This window comes from Vulpes vulpes, chromosome 10 (genome assembly GCF_048418805.1).
Source record: "Vulpes vulpes isolate BD-2025 chromosome 10, VulVul3, whole genome shotgun sequence".
Lineage (NCBI taxonomy): Eukaryota > Metazoa > Chordata > Mammalia > Carnivora > Canidae > Vulpes > Vulpes vulpes.
This window is the reverse complement of record NC_132789.1, coordinates 6,411,243-6,428,435: the sequence shown is the minus strand read 5'-3', so window position 1 is coordinate 6,428,435 and position 17,193 is coordinate 6,411,243. Positions and strand designations below refer to the sequence as shown.

General features: G+C 42.7%; 1 protein-coding gene across 4 annotated transcripts in view; it reads right to left on the bottom strand.

Moving 5' to 3' along the window:
• Positions 1 to 10,057: 10,057 nt before the first annotated feature.
• SBNO1 (strawberry notch homolog 1) overlaps positions 10,058 to 17,193 on the bottom strand; it is a 62,510-nt gene continuing 55,374 nt past the window's right edge. For all 4 annotated transcript variants that reach the window (XM_026017191.2, XM_072725037.1, XM_026017192.2 and 1 more), the window contains exon 32: positions 10,058 to 16,509. In XM_026017191.2, the coding sequence (XP_025872976.1) occupies positions 16,367 to 16,509 (143 nt within the window). In that variant the 3' untranslated portion in view covers positions 10,058 to 16,366. The remainder of the gene's footprint in view (positions 16,510 to 17,193) is intronic.

Below are 17,193 nucleotides of genomic sequence, written 5' to 3'. Positions count from 1 at the left end.
TCAGGGCGTGATCCTGGATTCTGTGATCGAGTCCCACATCAGGCTCCCTGCAGGGAACCTGCTTCTCCCTCTGCCTATGTCTCTGCCTCTCTCTGTGCATCTCTCATGAATAAGTAAATAAAATCTTTAAAAAAAATAATTAAAATCTTCATTTTTAAAGTTTATTTATTTATTTACTTATTTATTTATTTGACAGAGAGTGAGCACAAGCAGGCAGAGCAGCAGGGAGAGGGAGAGGGAGAAGCAGGCTCCTCATTGAGCAGAGAGCCCAATGCAGGGCTCTATCCCAGGACCCTGGCGACCACGTATCTAGACAAAGGCAGATACCTAACCAACTGAGCCACCCAGGCACTCCTAAAGAAAATCTTTTTAAAAAAGAAAAGACTTTGTTATATAAGATCATGTCATCTGTAAAGAGTTTTACTTCTTCCTTTCCAAATAGGATGTCTTTTATTTCTGTTTCTTGCCTAATTGCCGTGACTAGAACCTCCAGGACAATTTGGGTAGAGGTGGTGAGAGTGGTCATCCTTGTCTTGTTCATGATTGAGGGGTAAAGATTTCAGTGTTTCACCATTAAGCATGATGTTCACTATGGGCTTTTCATGGATGCCCTTTATCAAGAGGAGGACTTTCCCATCTACTGCTAGTTTGTTCTGGAGTGTTTTTATCATGAGAGTTTGGATTTTATCAAATGTTTTTTCTGCATCTAGTGAGAAGATCATGTGGGATTTTCCCTCCTTCTATTTGTTTTTTTAAAATATTTTATTTAGGGATCCCTGGGTGGCGCAGCGGTTTGGCGCCTGCCTTTGGCCCAGGGCGCGATCCTGGAGACCCGGGATCGAATCCCACATCAGGCTCCAGGTGCATGGAGCCTGCTTCTCCCTCCGCCTGTGTCTCTGCCTCTCTCTCTCTCTCTGTGACTATCATAAATAAATAAAAAATTAAAAAAAAATAAAATATTTGATTTATTTATTCATGAGAGACACACAGAGAGAGGCAGAGACATAGGCAGAGGGAGAAGCAAGCTCCTTGTGAAAGCCGGATGCGGGACTCGATCCCTGAACTCAGGATCAAGCCCTGAGCCAAAGGCAGTTGCTCAACTGCTGAGCCACCCAGGCGTCCCTCCCCACTTCTATTTAACAAATATTTGTTTAGAGTCTTCTAAGTGTCAGACAGTATTCTAGGGTCAGCAAAGGAAGACAATCCCCATGCTCTCATGAAACTTACTGTTTTAGATATGGGAACCACATTTAGCTATCTATCGCCCTTTACTCCACTACATCGGAGTCATTACCTCACTCCTCACCTCCTACTATTTTTTTTTTAAGATTTTATTTATTTATTCATGACACAGAGAGAGAGAGAGAGGCAGAGACACAGGCAGAGGGAGAAGCAGGCTCCATGCAGGGAGCCCGACTCAGGACCTGATCCCAGGTCCCCAGGATCACACCCCAAGCTGAAAGTGGCACCGCTGAGCCACCAGGGCTGCCCTCCTATTATTTCTTATTCTTCAGGCCAGACTGGATTGTGAGCCTGGTTCTTGTTCATTCCCCACACCTAAGACTTCATTACACTAAACTTGCCCTTGTACTCCAGTTGGCAAACTCCTGCTCATCCATCAAAACCAAGTTCAGGTATCCCCTCCTCAGAGAAGTCTTCCCTGGAAGGGTGCCCTCTATTAATGCGTACTATGATTGCATTTAATCGGGTCTGTCTCCATCATAAGTCTGAGCTTCCCGAAGAAAAGAACTGCATCCTTGAATGTTCTAGTTGGGCACACTGAACATTTAATAAATGGCTTCAACGTGGTCCTAGGAATGAGACAAAGTGTGATCAGTTCCCCTCTGCAGGAAGGGCTCCAGCTCTTATCTTTTTTTTTTTTTTCTTTTTCTTATCTTTCTTTTTGCTCACAGCTCACTTCCCATAACCGAGGTGTTCATGTCCTCAAGCTCCCATAAACTACCAGGAATTTGTTGGCTTAAAACAACAGAAATTTATTGTCTTACAGTTCTGGAGTCCAGAAACCTGAAATGAAGGTGTTGGCAGGCCCATGCTCCCTCCAAGGCTCTAGGGAAGAATCCTCTGGTCTCCCAGCTGCTGGCAGCTCCAAGTGTCTCTTGGCTTGTGGCCGCATCACTCTGATACCTGTCTTCATACAGCCTTCCTACTTGTCTTCTCCTCTTCTAATAACACTTGGCATTGTAGGATGATCTCATCTTGAGATCCTTAATTACCTCTGCAAAGACTTTCCCCCTCCAGAACGTCATATTTAATGATTCCAGGTAGACTTATCTTTTAGGTCACCATTCAACCCACTACAACAGGCTTCTACAAGGATCTAGATTTTTCCCTTTTTCGCTCTTTTTTTTAAAGATTTTATTTATTTATTTATTCATTCATAGAGACACAGAGAGAGAGGCAGAGACACAGGCAGAGGGAGAAGCAGGCTCCATGCAGGGAGCCCGACGTGGGACTCGATCCAGGGTCTCCAGGATCACGCCCTGGGCTGCAGGCGACGCTAAACCGCTGCACCACTGCACCACCGGGGCTGCCCTTTTTTTTTTTTTTAAAGGACAGCTTCTTTTTTTTTTTTTTTAAGATTTTATTTATTTATTCATAGAGACACACACAGAGAAAGAGAGAGAGAGAGAGGCAGAGACACAGGCAGAGGGAGAACCAGGCTCCATGCAGGGAGCCCGACGTGGGACTCAATCCCTGGTCTCCAGGATCACACCCCAGGCTGCAGGCGGCTCGAAACTACTGTGCCACAGGGGCTGCCCTTTTTTAAAGATTTTATTTATTTATTCATGAAAGAGGGACAGAGAGAGGCAGAGACACAGGCAGAGGCTCCCTGAATGGAGCCTGTTGTGGGGACTTGATCCCAGGACTCCAGGATCAGGCCCTGTGCTGAAGGTGGTGCTAAACCACTGTGCCACCCGGGCTGCCCTTCTCTCTTCCTTCTGTGACTGAGTTAAAACCCCTGGAAGGGAAACAAACATTCCTAGTGACTCCACTAAGAAAATGTCTGTGATGCAACTCAAAAAAACATCTTTAAGAAAAAATAAAAAAAGATTTATTTGAAAAAGGGACAGTGAGCAGGAGGAGGGGCAAAGGGAAAGGGAGAGAGAGAGAGAATCCCCAAGCAGACTCTACTGAGTGCATAGCCTGACACAGGGCCGTATCTCAGGACCGTGAAATTGTGACTAGAGTGGAAACCAAAAGTCATACTCTCAACCGAATGAGCCACCCATGCACCCCAAATAAGCACTTTTTAATAAGTGGTTTTAGAATGATCTAGAATGAGGGATGCCTGGATGGTTCAGTGATTGAGCATCTGCCTTCAGCTCAGGGCATGATTCCGATATCCAGGGATCGAGTCCCACATCGGGCTCCCCGCTGCATGGAGCCTGCTTCTCCCTCTGCCTATGTCTCTGCCTCTCTGTTTCTCATGAATAAATAAATAAAATCTTAAAAAAAGAAAAAGAATGATCTAGAATCGTTCCTTATTAGTTTATTGGGCATTTCACAGATTGGCTTACCACGGAGGACAGCAGATGAACCAAGGAGACCAGAGAGCCTGATAGAAAAGGTTAGCATTAGATCAGGAGACAGTTTTAGCTCTGGATCCACCATATGCTTCTCCGTAAGCTTCAGACAGCTTGTTTAACCTCCGTGGGCCTTGGTCTCATCTGCAAGATTAGGGATGTTTGATGGGACAGGGCTCTAAAAATTCTGGAAACTAATATCCTAAGAAGGCAGAGAGACAACACACAGGCCATCTTCTCTAATTTTCATCAGCCCAGAAAGGCCTTTGCACTGTTTTGGAGCCATTTCCATCGTCTGCTCAAAGTGGGGTGCACCTGACCCAGGTGAAAGTAGGGGTACTCATAGGACTGGGGGAATATTAGAAATTCTATTTATGTGGGATTTACTGTGTACATATTATAAAAACAGCGCCGGTGAGCCTGGGTGGCTCAGTCTGTTGAGCGTCTACCTTTGGCTCAGGTCATGATCCTGGAGTACTGGGATCGAGCCCCACATCAGGATCTCCACTCAGGGACACCTGGGTAGCTCAGCAATTGAGCATATGCCTTCGGCTCAGGGCATGATCCTGTGGTCCCAGGATCGAGTCCCAGATGGGGCTCCTTGAGTGGAGCCTGCTTCTCCCTCTGCTTGTGTCTCTGCCTCTCTCTCTCTCTGATGAATAAATAAAAATCTTTTTTTTTTAAAAAGGATCTCCTCTCAGCAAGAAGTCTGCCTCCTCTTTTGCCCCCACGCCCTACTTGTGTTCTCAAATAAATATAATCTTTTAAAATTTTTTTTAAATTTATTTATTTATGATAGTCACAGAGAGAGAGAGAGAGAGAGGCAGAGACATAGGCAGAGGGAGAAGCAGGCTCCATGCACTGGGAGCCCGACGTGGGATTCGATCCCGGGTCTCCAGGATCGCGCCCTGGGCCAAAGGCAGGCGCTAAACCGCTGCGCCACCCAGGGATCCCTCAAATAAATATAATCTTAAAAAAAAAACCCAGCAGTATACACAGAACTTACAAATAACCTAATAAATAGTAGAGGTATGCTCGGAAGAAAAAAAATTCTTTTGAAAAGAGAGAAGGGCAGGGAGAGGATTTTTTTTTTTTTAAGATTTTATTTATTCATGAGAGACAGAGAGACAGAGAGAGAGAGAGAGAGAGAGAGAGAGGCAGAGACACAGAGGGAGAAGCAGGCTCCGTGCAGGGAGCCCGATGTGGGGCTCCATCCCAGGTCTCCAGAATCACACCCCGGGGCTGATGGCGGTGCTAAACCACTGAGCCACCGGGGCTTCCCAGATGGATAGAATCTTAAGCAGGGTCCACGCCCAGCTTGGAGCCCGATGCGGGACTTGATCTAACAACTCTGAGATCATGACCTGAGCCAAAATCAAGAGTTGGATGCTTAGACAACTGAGCCACCCAGGCACTCCAGAAAAAAAACAAAAAACTTTTTAATTATGTGACTAAAAAGTTTGGAGACCACTGATTTAAGAAACTAGTTGAGTAGACAAACCCAACAGTTTGAGCACCAAAGCTGTGGGTTGCAGTTTCATGATTAGCTCATCACAGTTAGTACTCTAACGTGGTTTATGTCCTCAGAGCAGCAAAACCATACTTGATTTTAAGTCAAGTTGGATTTTGATCAGGTCTATTTCCAAATTTATTAATTTGCCGTTATGTTTCTGCTATTACTTCTGATTGTAGGCCAGAAACCAGCAGGGTGCTCCTGTAAAGGGTCAGATAACAAACTTTTTAGGCTTTGCCATAGTTTGGCCACATAATCTCTTTAAGGATGCAACTCTGCCACTGTAGTGCTAAAGCAGCCTTACAAAATACATAAAAGGAATGGCATGACTGAGTGCCAATAAAATTGTATTTATGAACACTGAAATTTGAATTTCATGTAATTTTCCCATGTTACAAAATAATCTTTTCCCCCCAACCATTTAAGAATGTAAAAACCATTCCTAGCTTGCAGGGTCCTTCAAAAGCAGGTGATGCGTTGGTTTTGACCCGTGGACTACAAAAGTTTGTTTCTTAAGGCTTGATTTCCTATAGGTAGAAAACTAAAAAAATGGGACATGCCAACATTCAAGGATATAATGAGCTTATTTTCACGTTAATACCTCTAAACAAGAAACACATGCAAGAAAAAAAAGCTGTAGGAACACAAAGCTAAACAAAACCTCAGTATTAATGTAGGAATTGTGAGAAATGTATAATTTATCTTGATCTTGGATTAGAAGAAAATGGGAATTCTAGGAGAGTCTTACTGCGCTAACCAGTGGGCACCTTCACAAAACATTCAACTTTTTAAGGGTTCGTTCCTACTGTTAAATTTCCTAATTTCCTACAATTATAATTTATTCCAGTTTGGATTTCTCTAGTAATTAAGGGCTCGCACATCAATCTTTGTTGAAAGCTAATCTTGCCTGGAACCAAAGGTAAACAACAGAAGCTTGAGCATGTTGCTGTTACCAAAAAAATTTTCCTTGTTCCCCAAGAAGGAATACTGAAGAAACTTGGTTAGGCTGACCACTTTGAAATGGTGGAAGAGGAACGGGGGACCCAAGTAGTAGAAGTGGAAACAGTGTTTGCTGTATGTTCTCATCTGCTTATTGACTTCAGTCAGGTGGTGTCATTGATTCAAGAAAAGAACTAATCAAAAACGTTAGATGTGTTCCAGACTAACATCCACCTAGTCATCCTACCTTTGTACAGTACTTTGGGGTGATTCTTAAATTATGATGTGGTGATTTGGAGCCCACAGCAAGGCACTTGCCTCTCCTAACCCAATAATGCACTTGGTGCCCAGAGTGGGCAGCTTTCAGAGGATGAAGCCAACATGCCAAGAATTGGACTCTAAAAATAAGCATTCTGCACATTTCTTTTAGCCTCCTTTCTCTCCATAAAGGCCTCCACAGATGGCTTCTTTACATCATGCTCTCAAATGACTAGCTGTTAAATATTCATACTTATGGAAATTGTACTGTACATACTCCAAACCCCCCGCCAGTTAACATTTGTATTTTCCATAGCTCAGAGCCCTTGTTCATGGACCTTGTCCTCTGTAAAACAAACTCACGCACACATACACACATCCCCATCATAGATACTAACTTTGTGCCTCTTTATGACTAATTTGCCTAGGACAGTAGTTCTTAACCAAGGATTGGGTGATTTTGGGACACCTGGGTGGTTCAGCAGTTCAGTGTCTGCCTTTGCCTCTGGAATTCTGGGATCAAGTCCCGCATAGGGCTCCTGCATGGAAGCCTGCTTCTCCTCCTTCTGCCTATGTCTCTGCCTCTCTCTGTGTCTCTTGTGAATAAATAAGATATATTTAAAAAAAAAAAAAAAAAGGATTGGGTGATTTTGCCAGTCACAGGACATTTGGCAATGTCCAGTAACATTTTGGGTTGTCAAAACCTTGGCAGGGCGGGGGTGCAGCATGGTTGGGTGTGAGAGGAGCAATGTGTACTACTGGCATCTAGTGGGTAGAGACCAGGGATGCTGCTATGCATCCTATCATAAACAGGACAACACCCCAAAAGGAATGGCCTGGCCCAAATGTCAATAGTGTGGAAGTCCACACTACTGGAGATACATGGTGAGGCTGAAAGGAGACGTGAGTGCAGATACAACGCTGAAGGAGAACAAGGTCAAAGCAAACTGGAACTCACAATTTGGGGATGATGAACGTGCTAAATGAAGGTCAGATCCCTTGATTTCTTTTTTTTTCTTTTTATAAGATTTTATTTATTCATGAGACACAGAGAAAGAGAGGCAGAGACATAGACAAAGAGAGAAGCAGGCTCCATGCAGGGAGCCCGATGTGGGACTCGATCCAGGAACTCCAGGATCACGACCTGGGCCAAAGGCAGACGCTCAACCGCTGAGCCACCCAGGTGACCCGAGGTCTCTTGATTTCTTATTCAGATTAATACTCTAGTTATTCAGGTTATACATTTAAAACTCTAAATTTGGGATCCCTGGGTGGCGCAGCGGTTTGGCGCCTGCCTTTGGCCCAGGGCGCGATCCTGGAGATCCGGGATCGAATCCCACATCGGGCTCCCGGTGCATGGAGCCTGCTTCTCCCTCTGCCTGTGTCTCTGGCTCTGTCTCTGCCTGTGTCTTTGGCTCTGTCTCTCCTTCTATCTCTCAAGAATAAATAAATAAAATCTTTAAAAAAAATAAAACTCTAAATTTCCTTTCAGTATTTAAGCTCAACTTACAAATTTTTAAAAAAGATTTTTGGGGGACATCTGGGTGGCTTGGTCAGTAAAGTGTCTGCCATCAGCTCAGGTCATGATCCTGGGGTCCTGGGATGGAGTCCCATGTTGGGCTCCCTGCTCAGTGGGGAGCCTGCTTCTCCCTCTCCCTCTGACCCTTTCTCTGCTCATTCTGTCTCTCAAAGTCTTTATAAAAATTTTTAAAGTAACCTCTCTACTCAACATGGGGCTCGAACCTACCACCTCAAGATCAAGAGTCACACACTACCAGCTGAGCCAGCCAGATGTCCCTCAACTTACAAATATTTTATTTATTTTTATTTTTTAAAAAGATTTTTATTTATTCATTCATGAGACAGAGAGAGAGAGAGAGAGAGAGGCAGAGACAGGCAGAGGGAGAAGCAGGCTCCATGCAGGGAGCCCAACGTGGGACTCGATCCTGGAGAGCCAGGAACACGCCCTGGGCTGAAGGTGGTACTAAACCGCTGAGCCACCCAGGGATCCCCAACTTACAAATATTAAAAAAAATGTTTTTAAACTCGCGCTTCATTAAAAAAAATCATTTATTTATTCATGAGAGACACACACAGAGAGGCAGAGACACAGGCAGAGGGAGAACCAGGCTCCATGCAGGGAGCCCGATGCGGAACTTGATCCCGGGACCCTGGGATCACGCACTGAGCTGAAGGCAGATGCTCAACCGCTGAGCCATCCAACCGTTGAGCCACCCAGGGATCCCTGAAAGTTTTAGTTAAATGTGAAACATCCTTTCGCTTGTTCAATTAATATGCAATTTTCTCATGTATTTGACAGATTAAATTCCCTGAAACATTAACACCATTTACAAATTTGATTAAAGTCCTTTAAGAATTTTAAGCTACAAATTACGATTCTCTTAAGCATTTCATTTTTTTTTAAATTTATTTATTATAGTCACACACAGAGAGAGAGAGAGAGAGAGAGAGAGAGGCAGAGAGAGAAGCAGGCTACATGCACTGGGAGCCCGACGTGGGATTCGATCCCGGGTCTCCAGGATCGCGCCCTGGGCCAAAGGCAGGCGCCAATCCGCTGCGCCACCCAGGGATCCCTCTCTTGAGCATTTCAAATCCCACAAAGACTCACAAGCCATATTCCAAACATTAAAAAAAAAAAAAAAATCCATCCATGCGTTCCCATCCTCCTCTCCCTCCCTCTGCCTTTCTCCAGGACAGCAGTGCCAACTCCTGGCCCAGGCCACCTAGCCTGGACGGAACCCCACCCGTGATGGCTCCAGATCTGTGCTGGTCTCCACACCTGTAAAGTGTGAGGGTACTCAAACCTTACAGGGGAGGTAATTCAGCTTTTTGTGGTGTCTCCCCTCACGTTTATTCTGTTCTCTGGCTTCCGAAGGACAGGGCGAGGAGCTGACTGGACTTTCTGGCCAATCCTTATTTCACAATCAATGAGCCCCAGAGCTCAACAGTAGCATGAGATTGTCCACTTCCTTCTCCATTTACTCCAGCTTCCTTATGGCAACAGTTGGTCACCCCTTAGGCTCAGGCACACATAGCATTTCTGAGGTTTTAACACCCAGGACTGGAAGAATCCTATCTGCTTACTGGTTTAGTCCTTGCAATAGCCTAAGTACCCAGCATGTGACCCAATACTAGACACCTAGCAGTTACTTATCAAACCCTTAATAAATACAGGCACCAATCTTGCAAAAATGAGAAATGAAACTTTTTTTTTTTTTTGAAACGAAACGCCTTTCAAACCTTATGAACAAAGTGACTTCATCTGAAAACTTTAAGGCCATGGAGAGGGCTATGGAGAGCGCTCACAGCGACTGGCAAACAGCACACACACAACACTCCCTGACAGTTTTCTAGTTTATTTTTTTCGAAACAAAGCTCAAATCTTGGATTCCCAGCCTGGGCGGTTGCTCAACACCAGGAATGATTTTTACAAAGGAGCCTTGTGGCCCCAAGTTCTCTAATACTCATGGCCAGCCTTTTGTGGCATCTTGTGGGGAAGACACTCCAGGAGGGGAGTCTCAAGAGCTGTGGCAGGTGCCAGGATCTCTGCCCAGACCTACAGAACTGTTCATATGTGTGGTAGTGTGTACGTTTCTAATCTCAAGAGTGCTGGGTTCCATCCTACCGACATCATGAGAAGTCTTCTATAATTCACACCAAATAAAATGCCAACATTAAAAAAAGTCCAAGCCCCCAAAGAAAAGCTCTCTAGGCGAGGATGGTGGCATGGATACAGCTCAAGTGGGTGCACAGAACCCAAAGAAAACACAGAGAAAAAACATATTAGCCAGTTTAATTTATTTAAGAATCTTACAAAAAAAGAAAACAAAACAAAAAACACGACAACAAAAAACTAAATACAGAGTTTGTTATGCTTCATGGTTGATCGTTTTTTACTTGCAAGGGTAAACCTCGCTAAACGCAGCCAACACATTTTTATTGCATGAAACCCAATTTTTAAAGTTACATATCAAAATGGTTGGAACAATCGCTTCTGGACACTTGGTACTGAATTAACCGTGGAAGGCTGAATGAAGCAGTGCAGTATCATCAGAACAGTGCGTACCCTTCATACACTAACGGACATTCAAGACAGAGGAGCAATATAAAAAGGGAGATTTAAAAAAAGAGAACCAAATAAAAACAACCAAGAGTTTATATCCACCTTTGTTTCAAATTGTCTTTGGATTCCATCACACGTTGTCTCAAGATGCACCAAGTCAGATCAGTAAAGGAGGAAGATCTACGCCTACATATAAAAGTATCCTTTGCTCAGCAGAGGTAGAACCTGGCAGAAGTTTTATTGCAGAGATACAGCGTACCTCTTCCCACCTCTCATGGTTGATGATAGATACAAGTGGTTATTGAAAAATAATATCAGTAGTTTGCAAATTCAGTATAAACCATGAAAAGGATGGTTTTTCTCTAATGGCGGTGAGACTACAATATGCTACGTGGAAACAAGCTCTCTGTCCCTAATGTGTAAGTCAGAAAGAAGGCTCAAGCTTCTTTACCCTCTTCAGTGCCAGATACTCTCAGAGCAAGAAAGGCTCTCAGGGTGGGGAGGAGGAAGAATGGGGTGTTCTCAGGGCCTGTCGATTGACGTTGAGACCGGAGGAGGCCTGTGCTGCAAGCAGCAAGAAAAACCGATTTTGCCAGGCTGCATGCATCCCTTGTTGGGCCTGCCTGACGAGGGTGCTCTCCACTCTTTGGATACCAGAGGGAGGGAGTGGGCAGAGTGGGTCTAAGCCCGGATTCCCACTGTGACGCATCTCTGACAGGCCCTAACTTAAGATATGTTAAGTTCCCAAGGCTAATCTATATGCGGACAATTCATAAATTTTCAACAAGTCTAACAAGTTCAATAGGTAAATGAAACATGTATGTGAGTGAAAGGCCCAAGAAATGCTCACAGCAATCCTTCCTAAAAGTCATGGAGGAACATTTTCTTCAACGTTCAAAGTCTTTAAGTAAAAAACACAATGTTTGCCTCCCAGCTGATTATTACTGCCATTTTCATGAGCCACCCCTGTGTCTTCCCTACTGGCAACACTAATCATCAAAAATGCCTTAATCCAGCTCAGCAATGAGGCTTGTGGCTGATCTGTCCAGTCAAGGTCAACTCACCAGTAGCACACTAGTGGTGAGAGCGGCTCAGGGGATCCTGCTGGCCAGTCCACCCACAGCTAACTGCCTGTTTTACCCTCAGCACAGAATCAGCCCATGAGATGAAGGCTTGTGGAAGCCTCCACAGCAGTTGTGTTCTCTGTCTGGGAGGACGATTGTTCCTTAAAATACACTCTTTATGGAGACCCACACATACCAGGCCAGTCTCCCCATCTGCTATTACTATCCTTAACAGGTGAGAGCAGAAGCAGATTACCTGTGCTCACTGCAAAGTAAATTTCTGATTTATTATTTGTAGGTTAAAAGTATAGGCTTGATTTCTTTAAAAAAACACAAACTTTGCAGTAGCAGCAGGCCATCAATCACCATTCAGATCTGCAAGATTTTCTTCTCAGCTGGAGAGCCACACAGATGGAGGATTTGGTACAGCCCTGAAAAATTGCAAGGGTAGGAGCAAGTCGGGTTACTGAAGAGCTACATCTGATCCCAAATGCACTGAAGAAGTTAGAGGAGCTTAAACAAAGTCTTGGGTAAAAGATTTTTTATGTGAAAACATCAGGCTCACTATAGCTTCCAAAGAGCAACATAAATGAGCATAACTAGTCATATAATGACAGTATCAGAAATTGCACTCAAATACATTCCCCCCAATTACAATGCATTGCACACAGTAAAAATCTGTAATAAAAAATGCAAACACAATCAGGCATGTTGAAAAATATTAACACAAAATAGACATAGGAATTCTATAGTAAAGATGCAAAACTGAATTCTAAAATATATGAACAAATTCAACTAAGAAGTTTTTCATACTTTTTTAATATATATATATATAAAAAAAATTGTAAGATGCCCCATATGGGAAGTCAAGAAAAGAATAAATAGGATTGAAGGGAGGAGGGAAAGGAAAAACAAGTAGGTGGGGTCCCAATTTACAAGAAATATTTACATTCAGAATTCAAAAGAACTCAACATTTCTATATATACACATTTATGTACATATATATAAGTACAGCATAAAATCAGAAGGTGGGTTTTGGATTTCACCTCAAGTAATCAGAAAAAAAAAATTACTAGCTAGCTTGAGTTGCAGGTATCTAGATGTGTTTCCTTCACTTATATGCCCTTAAAAGATATTGCATCTATATTGGATAATTGGCATCCCATGAGGAATTTTCACAAAGGGTTTATGCTCGCAGCTAGCTATAGCCATGGTGTGGACTACTTGCTGCATTACAGCAGCAAAGCATGCACAGCCCTGTGCGTGGGAATGTGGTTAGCGAGGGAGACCCTAGATACAGGAGGGGTAGTCAACAAAAGCCTATCATCACAGTGGTTGCCTTTGCCATTGGGATGTTTGAACCCACCCAACATCTGGCTAACTAGATTCCAGCCTAACAGCGACCCTTATGTAGCACCACTCTTAGAAACTACCAAATACCACTCAGGTATGTTTTTAAAATAAGAATTTTTAGACCAGGACCTTCCTCTTAATATCTTACCAAGGAGAGGACTGAAGGGGAAAATACTTTTCCCCTGCTCCTATTTTCATCAACTGAAATGCATCAATCACTTGCAATCTACTGCTCTGGCCCCCATGCTAAACTGGGAAGTAAAGAGCGTAGGGTAAAAGGCTCCCATTACACACAATCATAAATGCTGTCCTGGTGCCCTTTCTGGTCATGCCTGCTAGAGGAGTTCTACTAGCATCACATGGAGGCTAGCAAATCAATGTCCCAGGGACTGCAGACACAAAATTATACCTCTAAGGTGTTATAGTCCCCTGGAGCCTGGTAATCTGAACCTTTATCTTTATAGGTGAAGCACACTAAAATGAAAAGGGTTATTGTTGCAGTTCAAAAAATTTTCTCAAGTGCTAATTAATTGGACTGGAATAAATATATGTACACAAACACACTAGTACATTGCTTTGGATGCAAGTTCTTGCTAACTTATATACAGATGTAAAGAAAAGTTATTGAAAAGTCTATCTGCAATATAGCAGCAAAAAGGGAAAATTGCTTAATTTATTTTTTGATCAAGTTGCGTTTAAAGAAATACTCAGTTAATACACTGAGGAATCACCGATGCCTATCTGGATAATCCCACTAAACTGCAGACAGAGACTTGTGGCGTGGACTGCTAAATGAGGGGAACACAGATCCCCCCCGAGATACCATCTGAGCAGCTCTGGACTCAGAGAGTGGTTTTCAGCACAACTGACATTGTAAACTTTGAAAACACGAGCACAATTTACAATCAAATCTTTGTGCTCAGAGCCATATTGCTAAAAAAGGGGAGACAAGGCATTGCAATGGCCAAATGGACTCCCATCTGGTTCAACAAGGCCCTGGGGTCAGATGTGGCATCAGATCCTGACATACATGGATCTGCTGTACACAAGTTAGCTGTTGTTAAACTTGATTTTTTGAGAGGAGGACCCTGAATGCTGGGTTTTCCCAAGCTGGCCAACCTGAACTTGCTGACTTAGATAAGGGCACAGTGTAAAGGTCCTACGTCCAACCTGCAGAGAAGGGGATGAACAGCGGGCTCTTGATGCTCACACACATCCTCCTTGATGGGCAGGGGCATGTGGCACCTCAGGTCCTCTCCATTCACCCCGGTTGCCTTTCTGAGGTCTCCTTGAAGAATTTTCAGAGGCCTTATTTCTGGACCTTCTTTATAAAACCAAAACAAAGCTATTCCTCAAAGAACAGAACATACATATGCCCTTTTGCATCAGAATAGCAGTTCAAAATGCAAACATTACATAAGGAATTGTGGGGGTCAACTAACTGCATGCTACAGAAACCTCATACCAATGCTATTTGGAAATAACCGTACCCTACAAAAAGATACCCCTAATGCCCAAAAGAGGGAAGTTGGGCCCACAGCCCCTAACCCTGCCATTTTGCCTTACGGAGGGGAGCAGGTCTGCTGGGGTTCCCTTCTCCAATCTTCACCTTAGTGTGTTGATAGGATGCTGAGCAGGATACTGGTTTAAAAATAAAGGAAGTAACTGAGAAGTTTTGCTGCAGGTGGAACAATCTGCTCTTGGCTGCCAATTGGGTCTGGTGGCCCTAACAAGGAACACTGGTTGATATACAGATGGATCACTGCCTGAGAAGAAAGCCTAGACTTGAGGATAAAAGTTGCATCCACTTGGCAAAACATGCCAACAAACAAAAATTATTCTCAATGTGTTCTTCTAGGTATCAAGAATAAATAAATTCAAAGGAAACTTACGGTAAACTTGACATAAGCAAACTCAGGCTTAAAGAAACACAGGAAGATGAAAACCCTAGCTTTCCATCACTGAACACATATCCCACCTGATTCTGTGAGAAGTTTAAAGAGTAACAAGCAAGAACAATTCAACTTGAGCAACATTCAAAAGTACTATCATTTCACCCCTTTCTCGACACATCTCAATTTTGAGGGGCAAGTTTTAAGCCCAAATATAAGGCTACCTGGAATGCTGAGCAACACACAAGTTCTGCAGAATCCCCATCACAGACTGCTTCTGAAGGTGTTAAGGGCCTAAACACGAGTCCACTTCTGGTTAGTAGAATAACTTTTTATTTGACATCTACAAGATTGTGGTATCTTGTAGCTTTTGACCAGGTTTATACAATCTCAATTTTTCAATAGTGCAACCTGTGCAAGCAAAAAAAAAGGGAGGCGGGGGTGGAAGGAAAACAAAAGGAAACAAAAAAACCCCAATTGTCCCCTCACTTGTTTTTATAAACATCTATTATAGGCGAAACAAAACTTACCCATATTATAGATAAGTGTCTATTCACATTTGTACATTACCATTTTTAACAGCTTGAGATAAACTCTACAATGTCTTACAACACATTAAACAATATTCAAGTTACTGGGTAACAACAATAACAACAAGAAATAAACATACAGCAGAAGCCTCAAGTGTCTCCTCATTGTCTAGTTTACAGCTCAAGTATGGTTTCCTTTTATATGAGTGACAAATTAAGATAATGAAGTAAAAAAAAAAAAAAAAAGATTGTTTGCAAGATGGAAGCCAATTTGTACTTCTTTCTAAAACTATCTTTAAGTTAAGGAAAATGTAATTTTAAGAAAAGCAGGCTTGTAGCCATTTTTGCAGCACACATTAGGAATACTATTAATACATTAAAATTAACTTTTTAAGAGTTTTACCACAAAAAAATGTATGTACTCATTACCTTGACAAGAAACCTGGGGCAGGAATAATGGGGTGGCAGGGGTAGGGGGCGGGTGCTGGGGATTTGCAGGGTGAGAAGCAATACCCAGGTATAAACACTATAAAAATGCAATAACCAATGCTGTACATCTACAAATGTTTCTCTCCATTACTTGACTTGTTTGAATCTTGTTTACGCATGCTTTCAAAGACATGCACTGTCAGAACAAAACTAGAAAAGAACCTGAATGCATGATATGCAACCTTTCATTTCATGCTTTAATAAACCTATTGTTTATTAAGTTGGAAAAAGAAACCAATATATATTTTCTATATTTATAGACTCAAAACACATGCATCTGGGGATAACTCCCACAGCAATTGCATGGATGTACTGCATTAACCCTGAGCACTGTGTAACATAAAAGTAAAGCCAGTTTGGGAAGTTCCAAGCATTGTTAAACCAATTGTGGTTTGTAGCCTTTAATAAACTCACAAACAAACAGACACGCACGCGCACATATCCCTCTGCTCACCCAAAGTAAAAGCATATGGGAAGTACCATGGGAAAAGCAAAGGAAAGACATATGTACCACCATCGGCACTGCTGATTTTCAGTTTTGCTATCTATTCCAGGTTTGTCCTTATTCCCAAAAAAATTAACTAGAGAGAGCAACAACTGAAAAAAATTATAATTCTTTGGAAACTGTCCCTGATTTTTATGCAAATGATATGCTTCAACAGCATTTCAGATACATCCATGTCGAAACCTGTCTGTTCTTATGCGTTGCTCAAGTTGGCGATGCTCTGCGGGTGACGCTGCTGCCAGAGCTGTTTCTGTTGGACTGCAAGCTGTTGAGACTGGTCTGAAGTTGACAGGAGATTTACAAGAGGAGACACACAATTTGCAGGAATGATCAAACCTGCAATTAGAAACAAGAATTTATGAAGGCTGCTTCCAGGAGAAATCATACTGTATTTTATTTACTTTTTTTTGTATTTTACATTTTCATAGCACATTCCAAATGAAGCATACTATTAAACGTAATGAAGAAGCCACACAAAACTAAATGAATACCTAATAATTGAAATGGCTTGGCCCCTTTAGAAGTAACCCAATTCCTCGGCAGTGTTACCCACAAAAACCTAAACCTCTGGCATGTCTACTGCAACACCATCTTCTTGGTTGTAGAATAGAAGGTCAAGTATGGTATCTACTTACTATCTTCGCACCTCCACAAATGCACATGAAAACAACCTTCTATGTAAGTACTAATGTACCAAAAGGACTACGAAATAGTGGTTGCAAATTCCAATGCTGACTGAAGCAGGTAACTTCCAAGTGGGCACAGTGCAGATGTTATCAAACTGTGGAAAATAATGTCCTACGTAAATGAACTTTAACCCCTCCTATCTGGGAAGAGGGGCTCAATGTTTCACATAAACTGGTGTTTGTAAGTGCATGCACTTTTTTGAGAAAAAAACCATGCTTTTGATTTTTAAATGTTGGCAACTAATTCATTTCTTTTTTAAAGATTTTATTTATTTATTCATGAGAAACACGGAGAGAGGCAGAGACATAGGCAGAGGGAGAAGCAGACTCCTCG